Source organism: Vicugna pacos, chromosome 13 (assembly GCF_048564905.1).
Source record: "Vicugna pacos chromosome 13, VicPac4, whole genome shotgun sequence".
NCBI classification, from domain to species: Eukaryota; Metazoa; Chordata; class Mammalia; order Artiodactyla; family Camelidae; genus Vicugna; species Vicugna pacos.
Window position 1 is genome coordinate 26047662 of NC_132999.1, and position 21775 is coordinate 26069436.

The window sequence follows — 21775 nt, forward strand, 5'->3', positions numbered from 1 at the left end:
TTCTAAACCGAATTCTCTTGATGGCCAAAGATGGGTGTCAGTAGCCCCTACTATGTGTTCTAGTCTACTTTGAGAGCAAAAGAAAATCTCATCCCGATATTCTAAGAAACAGTCCTCCGACTGCTCTGACTGGACTGGCATAGATCAAATGCTCACCACGGAACCATTCGCTTTGTGACCCATACCTGGACCAAGAGGTGGGTTTAGCTTTAAGTCACATAGGCTTGTGGGGGAAGAATAAGAGCACACGTTTTGTGAAAGAACATTTTTAAGCAGGAGAAAGGGGGGGGATAATGAATGCTAGATAAGCGTGTGCTACAATTGGTATGTTTATTTTCCTCAAAGCAAAAAAAAACAAGTTGTAGGAGTAGCTAGTAAATGTTATTTTGTGATCTCTCAGAGACCTCGCCCAGCCTTTCAGAAATCTGTAAGTTAACCGGACATTGTGGTTTTCAACTTCCAGACCGCTGACAATGAGTTCCCTGAAATATCCTCAGATATTGACTTCCTGTCTCTCTTGACAGTGCAGTGTTAAAAAAAAAAATGTCTCTTAAGAATAATTTAGTTTCTTGCTCGTCTGCCTCTTTTTCCTCTCTTTATTTCTTTGTACTTTCCTTTGATTTTGTGCAAGGGTTTTAGAAAGCGTAAGATGCTGTACAAATGGGAGGGACGGTCCTTTTCATCTGTTCTTCGTGTCTACACGAAATCATACGATGCTTAATCATAAAATAATGAGGCTTATTTTTAAACAGACCCCTTAGATACCTGAATGAGCACTGCTCTTCTGAGCAGCCACCTAGAAAAGTGATCTCCACCCTCCACTGCTGTAGCCATAGCTCAGATTTATTAATTACACCTCAGTTTTAACCAAAAATCATGCTGGCTTGATTGGCTGTGCTCTTCCTCTGATTAGAATCCCAGTCCCCGTGAGGTTTTCAAAACAGTGAATCTATCCTCCAAAGCAATGTTTTCTCAAATTATGTGTCTCAGGATATTATATATCTCATGCTAATGGCCATGTCTCTCTCGCAGTGATTCCAGTCTCCTCTGGGTTATTCCAGCTCCTGAGCCCTGATAACGCCACCCGCTCTTTGTCACTTCAGCTTCATGGCTTCCAGCCATCGGGTATCTGAGGGTTTCCTCAACAGTCCCCATTTTGGTCCTAGTTCTTCCATCCCTGGTGTAGCCAAATCTCTGTGTTAAATCCCCTCTGTTTCAAATGTTTCCAGTGATTTCATTTTCCTGACTGGACCCTGACTGGTCCATCAGCTCATCTCTCCCATCCAGTGTTGAGAAAGCTGTGTTTCTGAGTCCAGATTTGTTCTGCTTGTGGCACAACAGGCCAGTAAATTGGGAGACAAGGTGTTGGGGCAAGGAATAATGACTTGATTCATAAAGCCAGCAGACGGAGAAGATGGGGCAAAAATGTCCTAGAGAAGGATCCTTCCCCAAGTCAGAATTCAGGATCCTTTTATGCTAGAAAGGGGAGGGAGTGTGGCTGGTTGTTACAAACTTCTTGTTGTCGGAAACCTTTGTTCTTGAGCTGTCCGTATAGGTCAGGTCGTGAAGTTCCTGTTAGCCTCCAACAAGATGAAACTTATTCTCTGTTTTGTGACTTTTTATCTCCATACGAATGGACAAGTGTTACACCCTTAAAGGTCAGAGCCTTGAAAGTGGGCTATTCTGTATATTTCAGGCTGTAGGCAACATTCTTTTACAAAAGGTGCAGAGCCAGCATGACTAAGCCCGGGAAACAGAGCTCAGGGTTAGAGCTAAAGGAGCAGATCTAATAAGGACTCAGATTTGTTCTTCCCTGGTACAGCTGGTTAAACGAATGACGTCAGTGAATGGATGAATAGACAACCATGTTTACCCGTCGTGCGTAATTTTTGTATTTCTACTTTCTAAGATACTTTTAGGGCTCTTTCTATCAACCTTCATTTCCTTTTGTTGCCCAAAATATTTTCTCAAGCTCTGTTCACTTCCCCTAGCTGGATTCCCCAACCCCCTCACGTAAGTTTATCTACACTCGAGTCCTGCATGGCGTCTACATCACTGACAGATGGTGAGGACATCGGGTGTGGAGTGAGAGCATCAGGATGAGAACAGCTGCAGAATCCAACACACCGAGGCTGTTGGCCGGGACCCATAGGACAATGGTGGGCGATTCATAATCTCCGCACTCTTCAGGTCCGATCTGTGACTTAGGCCAGAGCCAAGCCAATGTACAGTGATTCCGGGAGCCCAGTGCAATTTGCAGATAAAAGGAAGCTGCACATTTGTGGCCAGAGTGGAAGATCTGAGTATTAGACTGGCTGTTAAAATGCTCTCCTGGGCGTGAGACCAGCACGTGGCTGGCTGGGCTCCTCAGTGCTGTCCACAGCATCGCTTTATTTCCATGGTCTGGAGGCCAAGTGAATACAAACGGCATTTGGAAGGGATCTGGGAGCGGCAGGAGGTTAATGCTTCTGCTCCATGTAGACCAGGTGCTGCCCACCTTCCTGCCCCTTCCTGCCTCTGGCGTCTCTCAAATCACTTTGACCCCTTATGGCTTGGCTGTTAATGAGGCTGATTGGAAGAAGCTTAGCACTAAAGTGAGAAAAGGAAAATAATACAATTCCATGAAATCTCACCTGAAGGGTAACCCATTTATTGAGGAAACACGTATCATGGGCCCAGCACTGAGTTGCATCCAGAGGATAAGGGTGAGTGGAAACAGTCCCTGCCCTCGAAGACCCTGCCGTCTACTTGGACACAGACCCTGAGACAGAGGGACAAAGGCAGGTTGACAGCTGAGCTGGGGCCCCAGTGCTCTGTGGGGCCACGCACAGCCTTCAGGAACATGCGCTCTGGGGGAGGAGATGGGCTAATCCTAGGCACGCGCTTCCCAGCCTGGCGACCTTGATCTGGGCGACCACCTTCTCTGAGTCTCAGCTTTCTCGTTGTTTTTACGGTGAGATGAGTGCCTCTCTCACTATTGTTGTGAGAATGAGTTTACACATGGACAGTCCTTTACACCCTGTCTGATGCAATGTAAGCTCCAGGACACTGGTGGCACCATGATGGTCACCCTGGGAGGTGGCACCAAGGAGGCTCCCCAGCCTGTTCCGTGGGGCCCCAGACTGTAAGGAGGAAGGAACCAGGGCCGGAAAGGGGGACCGTGGGGAATGCCACGTGGTGGCTCCAGTTGATGGCCTGCTTGATGGACACCTAGGAAGGCCTTCCTGAAGCTCCTCAGAAACCCCGGGGGGGTGGGGGGTTTTCAGAGGACCCAGAGATGTTACCCATGCGTATGCACAGGACCAGTTTTGCAGTCACAGTCGGGTGATGAGGTAAATGATGAGGGAAGCGTGGAAACAAAGGACTGAGTAAATCACCCTACAGCTGTCAGGAAAGGCTAGATGCGCCAGCTCGGGAAGGTTATGGGGGTGGGGCTGCATGAGTGGATGGCAGGCTCACCCAGGATGGCGTTCCAGGTAGAGGGAATGGGGGTGGCAAATAACCAGAGGCAAGAAGTAGCACTGTGGACCCAGGGATGAAGAAATCTGGTATGGCCGTGTGTAGGGACCAGAGCGCTGTTAGCTGAGACTGCAGAAGTTGCATGGAGCCAGTTCTGAAGAGCCTTGTGTGCCCTGGGAGAGTGACTGGCATCTCCAGTCTGAGGTGGTTTTGATGGTGGAGTACATGGTCAGATTCCTGATGGGGAAGACTATGTGGGTGACATTTGGTGGGAGGTGGGAGGTTGGAAGCAGGGGCACCTAATCCTCCATCCTCCCATAGAGGGGATGGGGAGAAGCAAGCTGGTTGAAGGGATGTTTTTGAGTCGTCCAGTCATTTTCTGTAAGCCTCTTGACGGCAAGGACTGGACATCTTCTGCACCAGAAAACACGAAGTGCCTGACAGAGGAATGGGCCCTGAGTAAATATCTGTGGATGATGTTGAATGAGGTTCAGTCAGTTGCACTTAAAGGCGAGGACTGATGGGAGTCAGGGATGCCAAGGTTTCTGCCTGGACAAGTGCCTGAGCTGGATGCCACCTGAATAAGTTGAAGGGATCAAGTCATTGGCTCAGTTACAGCTTTGCTGAGTGCGAGGTGTCTGTGGAACACCCAGCTGAGCAGCCCGGCAGGGAGGTGGACACGTGGATCACTGTGAGTCCTGGACACAGAGAACAGTGCCCAGCTCAGCACACTGAGCAGCTGCTCCGTGAATTTATCATCTGTAGGGTGAACGAGTGAGTGAGTGGGTCTGGAATTCAGGGCTGACCAAGGCTCCTTGACCACCTCTACCACGGGGGACTCCTTGTTTTATTCCCTGGTATTTTCCTTCGTGCTGTTATGGGCATGTGTTGTGACAGCGCAATTCCCTGTTTGTTTGCTGCCTGACTCCCTCGTTTGACTGCAGGTTCCGTGGCAGTGAGGACAGTGTGTGCTTTGTTCTCCACTGCATGTCTTAGCCTAACCTAGCTCAGAGTGGAGATTAGGTCAGTATTTGCTGAATGAAGGGCTGGGGATATGGATGTGGGCACAGACAGGATGTAGGTGGAAGCCAGGAGGAAGGATGGTTCTCGATGAGCTGGGAGACCAAGTCAAGCATGGAGCTCCAGGTGCAACGTCACTTATTTTGTAACACTCTTCTCCAGCCTTTCCAGTTCCCTCCTCTTTCTCCACATGCCACTCCCCCCATATCTAATCCTGATCAAATCCTTTCGAGTCCTCTCTGAGCTGCTGTCCCGTCATTTATTAGGTACCCTGGCTGTGAGCGTCAAAGGAGGTAATTCAGTTCAACAAATGTTTATATAGGTGATTACATGGCACTGTGATAAATGCCTTTGAATAAACACACTGTCCTCCATGCTTAGTTCCAGCTAGCTGGGACCGAGCAGCCTCCTCTGCCCTGGGAGACGGTAGGGAACAAGACCTCTTTGGCACAGGCCACCCCTCCTTCCAGGAAGCCCTTCCTCTCCACGACAAAGGTCTGTCATCTCGTGACCTGAGCAGGGGTCACATGGCCTGTCCCTTCCGGCACCCTTATTCAGACTTGACTGAAAGCTGCCACAGGGCTGTGGTGCAGGGCCTGGCTGCCCCCACCTCCCTGCAGGCTGTCGCGCTAGCGCTTGGCAACGTGGAGCCCGAGCTGCTGGCCACGCTGATAACGCAGCTTGTGAGCGGGGAGGAGAGCGTTAGAGCAGGAAAGAATGCCCCGTCACAGGGCTGCTTTCAGGATGACAAAGGCTCAGGAGCAGCAGCTCCTGAGAGCCGAGACCAAGCTTTTTGAAACTTTGCCCCCTAAAGGGCTGACCTGGGAGACTTGCTTGTTGGAGGTGGGACTTCTCACAAGCTGCTCTCAGCCTCTGGACTGCCCTCCTCCTTGGCCGCTCTAGGACTGAGATCAAGCCTTGTTTCCCCTGGGAAGCCTCTGTCCACTCTGGGCAGAGACAGACACCTTCTCTAGGGAGAGGGAGGAGCCAAGAGCTCCAGGCTTCCCCGTGTCTGTTAGATATCGACGACTGCATGTGCGATCCTTTATAGTCTTTCTGCCGTTTCATACTCGGGACTATCTGTGAGGTTCAGTTCGTTCACCCCATTTTACAGATCAGGAAGCTGAGGGTCAAAGGCACAAGTCACTTGGCCGAAGGAAAGCTAGTAAGTGATTGAGCCAGGACTGGTCAAAGATCAAGTACACAGTGTATTTGCTTTCTCCATCCTTCTGATTGATCTGTTCACAGGTGAGCACCTGTAGGGCCAGAAACCCCTCCAGTCACTCCCTGCTGGTCCCAGCTCTACACAGAGCAGGCCTAGAGGCCCTCCATCACCAGGCCCAGGTCTGCTCAGACCCTGAGCATGTCCTTACCAAGTAGGAGGAGGGTGAGGGGTCTCCACAGCAGCAGGGGAGAGCTGGTGTTAACATTGTTCTTTGGGATGAATTTTCTGTCTCCAGGCTGCAATTGTGCCTCAGCTGTCACCTAGTCCTTGCTGTGTGCACTTTGTTCCACTGACTAAACGTTTGCCTCTAGTCTTGATTTTTACTCATTTTTTTCCTCTGTGAGGCCATAAACCCTAGTCTGCTCACCTGATGCCCTGATACCTTTTTCGAACACTGTAGCTTCTTTCTCTAGGTGTTGAAACCCATCCTCTAGCTGCTGTTAATAATCCTCTCCCTAGCAGATACCGTCCCTCCCCTAAAGTCACAGTGATGCCACCCCTGGGGGCTTCAGCCTGGCTGCCACCTATTGCCTTGTGATGAATAGCACTTGACTTTACCCCAATCGTACAGATGAGTTTGAAGCCAATTCTGCCTCTTACAGGCTGTGTGGCCTAGGGAAAAACTCTGAATCTCTTTGCATCTCAGTTTTTCCATCCATAAAATGGGGGTAATGGCATCTACCTGGTAAGATTATTGAGAATATTGAATGGTGTATATATTTATTGTATGTAAGATAAGTCGATACATGTAACAAAGTGACCATTGGGCTGGATACACAACAAGCACTCAGTAAGTAAAGGGTGCCTGTTGTCATTCCCAGCAGCCCAGATCCTGCCATTTAAGCACAGAATTCTGGTCTTCAGTTGAATCGTCAAGAAGTTGGCTAAACCCACCTAAGGATTAGTTTTCTTATTTCCTGACCCAACTCTTCCTATTTCCTCTGCTTTTCCTTCCAGCTCGCTGCCTGCTTTACTATAGCTCACTAATACATTGTGTTAGTCAGAATAAGGTAGATTATGCTGCAGTAACAAATAGCCCCACCCCCATTTTAATAGCTTTATACAGCAAAGATTTCTTTATATCATACTCTGATGACTATTTGGGTAGATCTCCTTACTGGCTTTCTTAGAAGAAGGGACTCTGGGATCCAGGCTCCTCCTGTTTTATGATTCCACTATCTTAAGCCCATGGCTTCTGAGCTTGCTGTGAAAGGAGAAGAGAGAAAGTGGACGATTGAGCAGGCCTAGAAATAACATTCACTACTTCTTCCCACATCATCCCACTGATAAGGACCTAGTCACACACCCAAATCTAATTGCAAGAGAGGCTGGGAAGTATAGTCTTCTCACTGCCCAAGAAAAGGAGAAGGGATTGGGATTTGGTGAATACAAAGCCTTTTTTTCTGCCCAGCTTACCTCCCTTAATAAAATTACCTCCATAGCCCCGAACCAGTGGGAAGAGATAGCTGGATCTCAGAACCCTGAGTCTTCTGGTCCCTCTCCTCCAGGCTCATCAGTGCTGAATCTCTCATCAGTCAGTCCTGCAGCCATGCTGACCCCAGCATGTCTCCCTTTATGTAACGTTCCATCCCACACATGGACCAAACGTGCTTCCTCTTTCACTGCACCAGAGCCGAGACTAAATATCTAACGGTGTTAGATTTTACCAGAGACCAGGGGATGATACATGAGAAAGAAAAGGAGAGTAAGCCACAGTTGCTAATTTGCTTTTTGGAAACGAAGTTTATGCACCTTCAACTGACTCTTCCGTAGGACCACCTGCCTGCCTCTCTCCTGTCCTGCGGCCGCAGGTCAGAGGCCATCTGACCCCTACTATCCAGGAATGCCACGCATGCATTGTAAGTCCGCAAAACTTAAGCGTGGCATTTGAAGGGAAGTGATTAGATAGAGAAGGGGATGTGTGCGTGAGTGGAGGAGAGAAGCGGTGTATGCCTCCCTAACTCCTTGTGAGGGAAGCAGATCTAACTCTTAAACCTCGATAGAGCTTTCAAGTACATATAAAATCATTTCTCAGGTTACGATTCCTGAGTCACACACCAAGTCACACACCAGTTGACCTGTAGATTTTGTGGAGAGACCTACCATTGCCCTGTCCTAGTACTCTGAGCCTCCAAGCATTACAACTGTGTGATACTGTTATGCCTGGAAGTCCAGACCCCAGGAAACATGGCCAAAGAGAGGGGGTTTCCCACTTGAGTTGTCCATCGGAGGACTCGCTTTTCTGGATGATGGGATACGAGAGTGGCTGATACTGGGAACAAACAGCTCCCTACTTCCAGGCCAGCCCCATCTCCTTCCTGCAGAGGAGTGGTACTCCTTTGATCTCAACAAGCTAAGCAGATCAGAAAACATCTCAATAATTCGTCTGAGTCACGCACACATAATGCAGCTGGTGTTAGTGGAGCAAGATGGCCTCCTTCCAAGAAGCTAAAGGATTTCTGTGTCTCCAGCTCCGAGCACAACACTTGACATAAACTAGGTGGCTCGGAGTCTTCATAAAAGGCTGTTAAAAGGAAAGCAACGTGCTTTGGTCGTGTTTGTTTAGTATCCCTTGAAAAAGCTCTTACTCGATTATGATACACAAGTAAGCTGATTACAACAGATAAGTACAAAATTCAGATGTGAAGTTCCTCCTGGGCCAAAGAGAAACCAGCTGGCTTATACCGTGTTCACAGACTGGCAGAGAGCAAACAGACCCTTCCTTGAACCCGCAAACCTCCTAAGATAACTTGAGGTATTTTATCCTTAAAAGATTTAGATTTGGATAATGGTGTCCCTTGTAGACATCATCTCATATTTCTGCACTGTTGATCCATCCCTTTCTGCCCTCCCACCATCCCTGTCTTCTACATGGCTTTTGTCTTCCTTTTTAACCATCCTGTTTCACTTGGCTCTGCATCGCCCCCTCCCTCAAGTCGTTCTGGGGGCAGCATGGAGGGGAGGAGGGAGCAGTAGATGGAAGGGGTCTAAACAGAGTCAGACTTGGACTCTGCATGGCCAGGGTGTTTCCCTCGACCCTCCTCGAACCTCATGCTCTTCACTTGTCAGCCAGGGGTAACGTCTCTTACCTCGCCATGTTGTCATGAGGAATAGAAGAAAATATATGCAAGCTGTGTCACTTGTAACACAGTAGACTCTCAATAAATTTAAGTTCCCTTCCTCTTTCCTACTCTCCCTTCGGAAAGTAGTCAGGACATAAATTATACATAAATAAATCACAGATTGCCCTGGAAATCCTCAAATGATTCATGTAACCCGTAATAATTTTAATATTAATAATAGGCAGCTCTCGCAGCACCATCCTGATTCTGACAATCAATCTGCGTGTCCCAGCTTCGTCCTCAGACAACCAGCAGTGTCAAAGTTTACCCCAGAAAGAGGTGAATGCACAGGATTTCCCATTTTTGAACATTTCTTAAACTCTACCTTTTTTACATCACAGTATTCTGTAAACCATTACTTATGGTGCAAAGTGTAAGCAATATGTTTGCCAAAAAATTAATGAATGGAAACACTAAAATCCTACAGGCAGTACCTGAGGCTGAAAGTAAGGTTTGGAAGCATGAGGAATGTGCTGGAAATACTGATGTCTGCTGCTCAGTGTGCCTGGGAAGGGACAGGACCGCGCTGGAGAGCATGGCGCATCATTCTCAGGACCAGAGGGGCAAACTGAAGGCACGGGCTTGAAAGACAGAAATGTCTAGTCAATACTGAGCCTAACTTCCGCCCACGTGTCTGCTAAGCTTTCTCACAGAATGAGAGACGGGCTCAAAGAACTCTTCAAGCTCTCCGATTCTGTGAATTTATTTATTATTCTGTATTTCTCTGAGATTAAGTCCTCAGACTTCTCTGAGTGTGGGCTCAGGAGCCAGGCTTCCTGGGTTGCAATGTCTGCTCTTCCACTTGCTAACCCTATGACTCCGAATCGGTGACTTTAACTGGTATGTGCCTCAGCTTCCTCACCTGGAAAACGGGAATCATAATCAGAACTAAGTAAGGTGATGTTTGTAAGGCCCGGGGCCCCATTTCTGGTGGGCAGGAGATGTTCGGTCAGTCATTTCCTGGTCCATGATTAAGTGGAGATCACTGAAGCTAGCAGCAGGCCACCAAAGCACCCTGTAGATCTAGGAAGATCTCCGAGTTCTTTATTCAGTTGAATTCTTTATTCCAAAGGTGTAATGAGATCTGACTAAACTTAGGTCAAACCCCTAATTTCACATTACCACCCCCACAACGTGTGCTCTTGGGACTCACCTCTTCTGCTCCACCCACCCACATAAGCATGTGTGAGTTCTTCTGATACCAGGCTGGATGCAAGGACCTGCTTACTCACGGGGTAAGGGCTCGCGAGCAAAATGGGGTCATTATAGGGAAATAAAACAATGCTACTTCATTAGTACATCCAAGTCTAGCACATGCATTTTGACAGTGATAAAGCCATCATTAGCTGAGAAGGAGACGGTAAAGGAAGGGAGGAACCGACGTTTTTGGTGCTTATTTAGTACTAAGCTCTGTGAAGATTTTCACGTGGCACAGTAATCTTCAAGCCAACACTGCAGACCCTCTTACCTAGATGTACAGGTGAGGAACGTATGTCTCAGAGGGTTTCAGTGACACTCCCACGGCCAACATCTAGTAGGGAAACTGAGTTTAGCATCTAAAGGATCGTGAGGAAATAATGGGATCCTACAGGGGTCAAAGAGTCACAGTTCTTAAGCCCACTTGCAGAATACTCCTAACAGCTACCAGTAAGTAGTGTTACAACGTCCTATAACCTGCTATTGTGGCTTGTCCTGAGCCAAACCAAAAAGCGCAGAGTTCTCAATCCTGCTGGGTGCTGAGAGGTGAGAACCCTTCTGACCGTCTCCATCCCTCTCTGCCTTCATAGGTTGGTCTAGAGCCACCAGGGGGAGCCCTTGCATTAAGCGCAAAGGGAATTTGACAGCCCAGTGATCAGCTGGGGCTGGGAGGAGGGCTCCAAGTTCTCCCCCGAGCTTCTGCAGGTGATTCTTCACCGTACTGTGTACAGATGGACACAGGACATCCTTGCCCTTGACCTGAGTGAAGGCCAGGCTCAGAGGGAAAGTCACAGAGAAACCTGGGCCTGTGCCCCATTCAGCTGGGCAGGGTGGGCCCCCCATCTGACTGTGGGCAGAGCCCACGTGACACTGTAGGTCAAACTGTGAGTCATAAAATCAGTGGAGTGAGTGTGCTGACCATTGATTTTTTTAAAATGAAATCGCACATCATGGCTCAGAAGCGAACAGAAAGTATCAGCATGATCGCACACAGTACAAATGAGGATTGTTTTGAGAAATGTTTGTAATGTAACGTTTTCTAAATGTAAAAGCTAAACCTATGAGTCATTGCTTATTAAAACACCTTGACCTAAAAAGCTTATTAAAATCCAAATTCCCATACCCTCGATCAGCAGAGCTGACTCCTGTTGGCCTTGGGGCCTTGAAGCCTGTATTTTTAATATAAGCCCCCGCAGCGGTGATGATCCGCCAGGGATGTGAGCCAGCTGACAGAGGACATGGGGAGGCAAGGGGGCTTTCCTTACCTGCCCTCCCCCTCCTCTCCCCTGGACTGGGCAGGAGAGGCTTTTCATTTCATGAGCTTGGCCCTAGTGAAGCTGGAAACCTCGCAGAGACTGAACTTCAAGGGCTGCCTGCTGTGCGGGCCTCCAACCCCCAGGACAGCTGGGAGCTCTTAAGAACTGGGAATTCGGGATTGGGTTTCCAGCACCAGCTCTGCCAGAAAAACAAAAAGTGCAAACACACACACACATCCCTCAGAAGAACAAAATCCCTTTAGAGTCAGCCCGACCTGTGTTTAAACCTTGATCCTTGTACTTACTACCTATGTGACCGCGGGGCAGGTTACAGGATCTCTCTCAGCCTCAGTTCCCTTCCCTTTTTTAAAACTGAAGTATGGTTGATTTACAATGTTGTGTTAATTTCCGGTATACAGCATAATGAGATATATATATGTGTATCTTTTTCATTGTAGGTTATTACAAGATAGTGAATATGTTCCCTGTGCTGTACGTGGAACCTTGTTGTTTATCTCTTTTATAATAGTTTGTATCTGCAAATCCCAAACTCCTAATTTATCCCTCCCCCCATCCCCCTTTGGTAACCATGAGTCTATTTTCTACATCTGTGAGTCCGTTTCTGTTTTGTAAATAGGTTCCAGTACTTCCGATGGCTGTGGCAGTGTTGGTGTATAATCAGGTGTCCAATGTTCAGATGGTGCCAGACCGAAAACAGGTGCCCCATTATAGCAGCTCCCTCTGACCTCCCTGAAACCCCGCTGTGAGCCTGGGCATGTTCTGTCCCCTTTGGGCCTTGGTTTCCCTTTCGTTTTGTGAGGGTATGTTGCCATCCGTGGGGGTGGGGTTGGGTCAAGGAAGATAAGGAAGATGACACTGTCCAGCCTGAGTTTATTCACCAACAGGAGCCCCGCCGCCCCCGTTTCTCAGCTACTCCCCCGTGCCCTGGGCACAAAGTGAACTGCCTGCACAGTGACTGTCAGACCAGCCTGGGGGTGGACAGTGGGAGGGCTGCGTGCTGAGAAGGGCCCAGAGTCTGCCGATCTTTGGACAGAGGGGTCCCTCTTGCCCCCCTGCAGGTGCTGGTCCCGAGAACCTGGCGGATGGAGGTGGGTGCACGCCCCGCCCCCACCGGGGGCAGGAAAGCTCCGGCCCCAGCAGGGGGAGGAGCTGCCGCCCAGGTGGGGCAGGTGGAGATCCTGGGCTCAGGTGTGTCCCTTGCAGAGGGAGGTGATTGTTTCCTGACCGGCGCAGGCGGGGCCAGACGGACCCTTGGCCCCAGGATCCAGCTCTGGGAAGCTGGTTTTGTCTCCCAGACTCTGCCTCGGAGGAAAGCCATGGAAGGGGTAAGGCGAGGGGGTCTGACTGCTGGGTCTTCTGTGGGTGCTTTCTCGCCGGGTCGAGCTTGGGGAAGGGCTACCTGGGCACCCTGCCTCCTGGAGAGGAATAAAGGATGACTTAGTGCTGCCCAGCTCACACTGGCCTGGCTCCAGGCAGGTGGGGTTCAAGGGGGGGGGTGCGTACTTATCCTGTGCCACCTGGCAGGGTGAGGGGACAGAGGCTGTCAGGAATGGTGGCCTGAGGGTCCCCAGCTCGAACCCTGCCACCTGGATCTCTTACCTACCCCACCCCCAGCCTGGATGTAAGTGAATTTTTGGCCACTCGGTTTGCTTGCCTGTGTAGTCTGTGTCCACCTGAAATTAGTGAGCTTTTTGGTCAGAAAGCAGGGCTGTGGAGGCTCTTTTATGGCTTTCCTGCCGGCTCTGCTCCTAGTTAGCTGTGTAGCCTGGGGCCAGTAAGTTCATTGTCCTAAGTCCCCAGGTTCCTCACAGGTAAAACAGGATTAGTAGTAGAATAACTAGTTTGCAAGATTATTGAAGGTGCTTGTAAAAATAGAGAGGACTTACGAGGAAGTGCCCAGCACAAAGCGGGTGGAATTCCCTTCCCCTTGGATGGCAACGTGCTGTTGGCCTGGTTGGCGAATTTCTCCGCCTGACTGAGTGTCTTCTCCTTTTTCCTCCTTCCTTCTGTAAATCTCCACCGTCTCCCTTCCCTTCTTCAATGTCAGTTTCTTTATGGGGAGGGGGAGGGGGACAGGGGTGTGTTTTGCATCCATATCTTCTTTACTGTATACCTTTGGAGTCAAGTCGTTTTCTCCTGTGAATCCCGTGGCTTCCTTCTGGAGGCTGTTGTTCAATTGGGACAGGGGACCCATTTTAACAGTCACCCATCAGCAAAGCTCCCCTTTGTCCCAGGGCGTGGGACATGTGTCTCTCTGCAGCTGATCACTCCAGTCTAACTAGCTGAATTTTGGAAGTGGGTGAGCAGAGGCGTATTGTTACTGCTTCCATCTCCCCTCCTCTGAATTCTCTCCCTGACTGCCCTGTGGTTTAGCAACTTTTGAGAAGTTCCTCTTGATGGAAAACTGTCAGGCTCAATCGATCTAGTGTGGTTGTGAGAAAAAGAAACTGACTTGTATGTTGCCCTCTCTGATGTGCCAGGATATTCACTGGCATCCATTATTTCAGTTTAGCCACATGAGAACACAGGTTGATGCCATCCACCCCAGTTTTCATAGAGAGGAAACAGGGTCTGTCAGTTGCTTAATATCATGCAGCTGGTAAGAAGCGGGGCTGGAGCGTGGGTTTCGGCTTGTCAGTAACAAATACTGAGTGCCAATTATAAGCCAGGCATCATTAGCAAGAATGATGACAGGGAAAGAAGTGGAATGTTAGGCCATTTAGAGAAAAACGTATCAAAGGGCATGTTAGCTAATCACATTTTCACAGGATAAGATAAGCAATTGTGGGATAAGCGGGTGTGGTTGTGCAACTTTTTCTGCTCAGAGAAAGGGAAAAAAGCTCCAAAGAGAAATCTGGGTTCTCATTTTGGAAGGAGGATTTTGGTTTTTTTTTTTTAGGCCAACAAAATACCCATCTAATCTGTATATACTGAGCACCTGCATTGTGTTGTCGGGGTCTGTTCACGAGCTACAGATGCAGCAATGACCCAGTCAGAGACGCCTGCCTTTACTAAACTTGTGTTCTAGTGGAGAGGACACACACACACACATATGTATGTTAGGTCAAACAGCTGTGAGTGCAGTGGAGAGCCGCAGAGCAAGGAAGAGCTTAAGGACAGGGAGGCAGCAGGAGAGGCTGCTATTTTAAATGGGATAGTTTCAAGAAAGGCAGCAATGTTATGTGACATTTGAGCAGAAATTTGAAGGAGGTGAGGACGTTGGCCATGTGGCTATCTTAGGGAAGAACATTCTGCAGGGAGATAACCGCCAGTGCAAAGGCCCTGGGACAGAAGCTTGTCTGGTGTGTTCTACGGGCAGTAAAATGGCCAGAAGAGCTGGCGCAGTGGAAGCAAAGGAGAGAGTGGTCAGAGGTAGCAGTCAGGTCATCGAGGGTGCTGGAGGGTCTTGTAGGAATTTCAGGTTTTCCTCTGAGCGAGATGGAGAGCACCTGAGTGAGTAATGGGAGTGGCACGAGGGAATGATCCAACTTACTTGTTAAAAGGACCACGTGGCTATTGTTGAGCAACTAGATGATAAGGAGAGCAGGAGTGGAAGCTGGCTGACCCACTAGGAGGCTAGTGCCGTGATCTAAGAGTGTGGTGGCTTAGACCAGAGTCTTAGCAGTAAAGGTGGCTACTTTATATGGATATATATTAAAGATAGATTCAACAGGATTAACTGATGGATTGGGAAAGGAAAATGTGAAAGAAAATGACTCCAAGGTGTGAAGCTTGAGCACCTGGAAGAATGGCGTTGACATTTAATGAGATGATTTAAGGTGGAACAGGTTTGCAAGGAGATCGGGGTCAGTTTTAGACATAGTAAGTTATAGGTCAAGGAGCTGAGTAGGCATTTGGAGATTTGGGTTTAGAATTCAAGGGAGAGGCCCAGGCAGGAAGGATGATTGAGATCATGTATCTTCGTTGTCCAGCGTAATGCTAGGTGCGTGGTCATACTTAGTATGCGATACAATGGCAGTTTTCAAACTTGGCTACGCATTCCGACATTCCTCCCATCAGGAAGTGAAGCCTATGTTCCCTTCACTTGAATCTGGGCAGAATTATGAGCACTTTGGCCAGTAGAGCATGACAACTGTGACATCATTTGTCTTCAGAGGCTATGTCATAAGAGGCCATGCAGCTTCAACCTCAATTGTGTTTAACACTCCGTCTTGTAGCTCCCAGCCCCCATGTAAGAGGGCTGGGGAGACACCTTGCAAAGCTGCTCTGCCCGATGGTTCCTGCTAAGCCTTCCAGTACTCCTGCAAGACAAGAACCAGGGCTCTCTAGACCAGCCCGTCTACCAGGGAGATACCCCTGGGTTCCCTTCATCAACACCCTGTGGAACAACAGAAGAATCACCCAGCTGAGACTTGCCCAGGTTGCTGTCTCACAAAATTGTGAGATGTGGCAAAATGGTTATTCTCTTAGGCCACTCAGTTCTGAGGTGGTTTGCTTTACATCAGTAGATGCAGGAAGAATTAAGTGTCCTTCATTCACTTTAGTTACGAAAAATGTATCATTCTCCCCGGTAGACAGAAAGCACCAGGGAATTCTATAAAAATATATTTTGTTACATAGTGTCTAAACTTGCATATTTCATTATATAATGTCCAGAGAGGGTGATGGGTTTTTCTCTTTCTGAGAGTGAATTTCCCCTAGTGCTTTCCCTCAGCCAGGCAGGCTCACAGTTGGCGAGAGAGAATCACCGCGTGTTTGAGCTGGGCGGGGGAGTCAGTGGGGTAGCTTAGAAAATGGGAATTGAACTCTTGATGAATGAGCACTGGAGTTGCAGGGGAAAGACCCGTGTCCAGGTGTACTTCTACCTCTTACTAGTCAAGCAGTCTGAGCCAGGCATTGAACAGTAGAAGCTAAGAGCTGGGAGATTTCTCCAAGACCAGCCGGTCTAGCGACTCCCATTTAGAAGATGGGGAAACTCAGGGCCCATGGGGGACGGTGGCCACGCAAGTTGTAACTACTTACCCACATGCCTGGTGTATAGGAGGTGCTCTTAAATGTTCTTGTTGATTTTGAGAGGAAACTCTGACCGCTGGGCCCCCCTCTTTGATTATTCAGTAGAAACTCACCAAACATTTTCTCTGAGTCAGGCCTCAGCTTAGAATTTTTGAGAGGGAGCTGGTTCTAGATGCCCGCCAGCTATTCATTATTGCAGGGGAGAATGCCAAGAAAACAGTCAATTGCAGCACTAAATAAAAAGTCGGATAATGAAGAAAGGCTCAGATTTCAACAGGAGCACTGAGCATGAGGGCCTAACCCAAAGCGGGAACATCCTGGGTGAGTGGGAGGCAGTGTCTGAGCTGCAGGTCAGAGGAGGAGTGGGCAGCATGTCACCAAGGAAAGAGGGAAGGAGAGGTGGGGAGGAAGGCAGCAGGGGGCCGCATGAACAAAGGAGCAGAGGTGAGCAAAGGGTGGGGTGAGAATCCAGAGGACCCAAGAGAGAAAACAAAAAGGAGCAGCTAGAATCAATCCCACGAAGTCAACAGGGGCCAGATACCAAAGACTGACGTTCTTTACCCTGGAGGCCAAGGGCGCAGCCGAGGGGCTTCACCTCCCAGATGGGGAGACTGACCGAAACGTCCCCCGCAGCCTTGTTGTGCTCTGACCTTCTGGGGCAGCAGGACTTGCCCAAGGCCACGTGGGGCTGACTTTTGGCAGAGCTGAGGTTGAGGCTGGAACCCGGGTTCTGACATGCCTGGGAAAGCACTGAGCAAGCCCGCAAGAGCAATTTCAGGGGTTCTTCCTGAATAACCTGATTTTTCATGAATAGATCCTGAGAGGGTAACATCTGGAAAAGAGGATGGGCCAGCTGAGAAGGCTCTGGCCTTAGAGCTGGTCTATTGTTAACGAGCTTGTTTTGGGATGGAGGGGAGGGGAGTGCTCTGGGGATTCAGATCGGATCGTTGGGGTGAGGCTTCTTGTGAGTTCCAGGAGAGTCTCTGAGAAGGGGAGGAGGGAGGATCACAGAGTTATTCACGATTCCTAAAGACTGGCCAGCCCACTGCTGTCTGTGCAGAGAAACTTTGCAGGGGCCTCTCAGGCTGTGTTGCTTTGTCCTTAACAGGGACACATGAAGTGACCTGCCCGGTGCCTGCTGTTCACGCAGCCAGCCTTAGCCAGCAGCACGGAGCCCAGGGTTTACCCATCGTTGTAACTTTGACTTTGAGTCGAACTTCCCCTTTCCCAGACTGTGCAGCTACGTTTCTCTGCTGGAGAGATGGTTCTAACAGGCGAATCTGATCATGTCACTGCCCTGCCAGGTCCCTTCAGCTGTCCCCCCTGCCCCCTTGCCTGTGTGGTTGAGCCCAAACCCTTCACCTGGCTGATAAGGGCAGGGTGTTCCCACTCCAGTCTTCTGGCTCTGGGTCCCTTGTGTGCCAGCCTGTCCTTGCCCCACACACGCGCCTCTCTCCAGAATCCTGATTTTTCCTTCATTAATACTCAGCTTAGGTATCACCTCCCTGAGACACGTCCCCTTAACACCCGGGCCTCAATTGAGGTTTCCTCACCTTGCCAGACCCCAGCCCTTTGAACAGCCCCGGGTCTGAACCGTGTTATCCCAGAGAGTGAGAACTGGGTTTCGCTCACAGAGGCAGCACAGTCTGGTGCTTAAAAGCACTGACTCTGAGGCAGCCAGGCTGGTTTGTATTTCTGGCTCCCTCACTTACTAGCTGTTCAGCTTCAAGCAAGTTACCTCATCTCTCTGTGCCAAGTTACCTCATTTATAAAGGGGATAATTATGTTACTGAGTGCAGACTCGTTCTGCTCCCCGCACGACAGGCCAGTAAGTTGGGAGACAAGGTACTGGGGCAAGGAATAATGACTTGATTCGGAAAGCCAGCGGACTGAGAAGATGTGGGACGAATGTCCTAAAGAACCATCTTCCTTCCCCAAGTCAGAATTCAGGCTCCTTTTTAAAGAGGGGAGGAGATGTGGTTGGCTGTTGCAAACTTCTTGGCGTCAGAATCTTTTGTTCTAGCAGCTGTCCACGTAGGTCAGGTCAGGATGTTCCTGTAAACCTCCAACAAGACAAATGTTATTTTCTGTTCTGCAACTTTTTATCTCCATGTGAATGGAGAAGTATTATACCCTTAAAGGTCAGAGCCTTGAGAATGGGCTTATCCTGTATATTTCAGGCTGTAGGCAACATTCTTTTACAAAAGGTGCAGAGCCAGCATGACTAAGCCCGGGAAACAGAGCTCAGGGTTAGAGCTAAAGGAGCAGATCTAATAAGGAGTCAGATTTGTTCTTCCCTGGTACAATAATAACCGCTCAGTCAGCTGAGTTTTACATAAAGAGCTTAAGACAGCTCAGTGAGTTCAAAAAGCATTGTAATTCTACAAACTAAAATAACAATGTGCTACAGTAATAATACATGGATCATCATGGGTTAAACCATGTCTCCTCCCTACAAATCCAAATGTTGAAGTCCTAACCCCTTCTGCCTCAGAAGGTGACCTTATTTGGAGATTGGGTCTTTACAGAGATAAAGTTAAAGTTAAGCAAAGTCATTAGAGCAGGTCTAATTCAGTATGACTGGTGTCCTGATAAAATGGAGGAGGATCTGGGCATACACACAGGAAGAGACAATGTGAAGATAAAAGGAGAAGTTAGGCATTTGAGATTTGCAGATACAAACTACTATATGTAAAATAGATAAACAACAAGGTCCTACTTATAGCACAGGGAACTATATTCAATAGCTTGTAATAACCTATAATGAAAAAGAATATGGAAAAGAATATAAATCTGTATAACTGAGTCACTATGCTGTACACCAGAAACTAACACAACATTGTAAATCAACTATACTTCAATTTTTTAAAAAAGTAAAAGGGAAAAAAAAAAAGCAGAGCACTTTGTGCACATGAAGGCAGCCATCTGTGAGCCAAGGAGAAAGGCCTGGAACAGATCCTTCCCTCACAGCCCTCAGAAGGAACCAGCCTTGCTGACTCCTTGATTTTGGACTTCCAGCCTCCAGAACCACGAGGCAACAGATTTCTGTTGTTCGCATCTGGTGTACCTTATTATGGTGAGCTTAGCAAACTCCTATGTGGACCTTTCCAGGCAATTAATTAAGAGGATGTATGTGGATCCGGGTACAGTGCCCTTTCTCCAACATGGGAGGGATTTGGGGCCATGTTGTTGTTTTGGTTTATAAAGAAAGAAAAAGAAAGAAAGAGAGAAAGAGAGAGAGAAAGAGAGAGAGAAAGAGAGAGAGAGAGAGAGAAAGAGAGAGAGAAAGAAAGAGAGAAAGAAAGAAAGAAAGAAAGAAAGAAAGAAAGAAAGAAAGAAAGAAAGAAAGAAAGAAAGAAAGAAAAGACAGCTGTGCTTAGCTCTTCAGAGAAGAAACCTGAGAAGTACTTATTAGCAGCTGGCTTGGGAAATGGAGGGATGTGATCTCAGGACCGTGGTCACTGACTCTTAGTGTGGTTTTTCTCATCTGTAAGAATCTAAAATAACAAACCCTTGGGGTGAATTTTCAAAATTAGTACTAACATTTTGTTAGGACATACTAAATGCAGACAAGTTATGAATAACATGCTTCAGAAATAATAAGCAGTTTTGGATCATAGGGCTGGCAAAAGTTGAAGTGTTAGTTCTTACTCTTCATGATTGCTATTACTGTTTTCATCGTCCCCATGTGACAGAGAAGGCTGAGTCAGGATTTCAAACTCAGATGTATTTGACTCAGGGTGCCCCTTCTCATTCGGTTCCTTTTTTGCGTGGAGGGGTGTGATGGACAGAGGTGCTAAGAAATTTTTAAACCAGAATACGTGAATTCGAGGCTCGGTCTGCCATCCACTTGAATAATGTGGCCTTGAATAAGCCACTGATCTTCTCTGAGATTCAGTGTTCTTATCTCTGGGTGCCTAATAGTACATATTTGATACTTTGTCTATGAGGATTACACCGGATCATGTATTTGAAAGTACTATTGTAAAAAAAAAAAAAAAAGTCCGTAAAAAATATTCAGAGAACTTGATACCGTGAAAATTCCCCAATCCAAAATTTGAACAGAGAAGACGATAGAATTCAAATCACTTTCTGAGCCCTGCGCTCTCCACTTCCTGTGACCCAGCCAAAAGCGCATCTCCAAGATCATCAGTGTGTAATCTTAGGTTAAAAAACAAACAAAAACATAGTTGGGAAAGGGTTTTTTTGTTTGTTTGTTTTAACAATTGAAGTCAGTACACAAAAGCAAAGCAGCATTATCATTTGGAAGGATTAGGTAGAGGCGCCATCTTCCACACCCAAAAGTCTCCTGGGTTTTGTTTTGCACTCAGAGCTGTTTCCGAGTATGTGCGCAGGAGCTTACCCCAGCTCTGCCCGGGGAGGGGCGCTGAATTGGGGGTCTGAGGACCGCAGTCTGAATGGAGTCTCTGCCACTCATGCCTGTGTGCACTTAGGCAAGTGTTCCACCTTGGGGACCCTCAGTCCCCTCACTTACAAGCAAGGATTAAATGAAGGAGATGACATATTGAAAAAAGCAGCTAGCATAAACTACGTCTCTGCACTCTTAGAGTAACCTGTTAGTCACTTTTGAGCTGGGTGGTGGAGACCTTAGGAAGAATTTGGGATATTTCCACCTCACTCTGGTGTACATGTCACGGACAAGGGACCCTAATGCCTGGCTCTGTAATTCTCAGAAACAAATGCGTTGCCTGTAGATGAGCTCTGTAGTTACAGGTAGCTCTGTGCTCTTGTTTCCCCTTAGCACCCACCCCTGGGCCTTGCTTAGTGACTATTTTGTTGAGCTATGTTCCAAGAAGGAAGACAGATAATACTGGTGGAGGACCCACTCTGTAGCAGTCCCTGCACCTAGGTGCGTTATTTCATCAAAGCCTCACAAATCATCTGAGAGAAATATCCCCATTTTACAGATGAGGCAATGGAAGTTCTTTGGGGTTACGTGGTTTTGCTCTTGTCGTTATTAACAGCAGCAGCCGCTGACACTGAGCACTTACGTACATCAGACATGATTCTAAGTGCTCTATGTGTAATAACTCATGGCAGCTCTAGGGTAGGCACTGCTATTAGGCAGATAGGCACTCCCACTGAGAGACTCAGAGAGGTTGAACAATTTGCTGAATGTCACACAGCCAGTTGGTGGTGCAGTTGGGATTCCAACCCAGAAGGTGAAGGTTTAAAGAACACATTCTGTAAGAGTTCTCTCCCAGAAGCTCTAGAAGAGCAGCATGAGGCTGTCCAAAGCACAGGGCCGGCTGAAAAAGGAGAAGCGTCCTCGCGCGTCAACGCCAGGGAACCCACGGAAACGAGCAGCCCAGTCTCTGCTTGGAAAAGTACAAGCAGCTTTGACCATATACAGCCCCCCCGGGGAAACAGCATAGTCAGAACATTCTCACTGCTCCTCCGACCTCTCTTTCAGAAAAGATAGCTCTTCACAGCCCGCGTTCACAATGGAAAACAGTGATAAATCTCCCAGCAAAAAAAAC

General features: G+C 48.1%; 1 protein-coding gene across 4 annotated transcripts in view; it reads left to right on the forward strand.

Moving 5' to 3' along the window:
• Positions 1–12334: 12334 nt before the first annotated feature.
• The window catches only part of FYB2 (FYN binding protein 2), a 99396-nt gene continuing 89955 nt past the window's right edge, over positions 12335–21775 (forward strand). The window contains exon 1 of one of the 4 annotated variants that reach the window (XR_012079077.1): positions 12335–12625. Coding sequence is in view for 3 of the 4 variants with exons in the window: in XM_072974365.1 (XP_072830466.1) it covers positions 12383–12625 (243 nt within the window). In the remaining variant the exon portion in view is untranslated. The remainder of the gene's footprint in view (positions 12626–21775) is intronic. The other 3 variants (XM_072974365.1, XM_072974364.1, XM_072974366.1) reach the window with 3 other exon arrangements.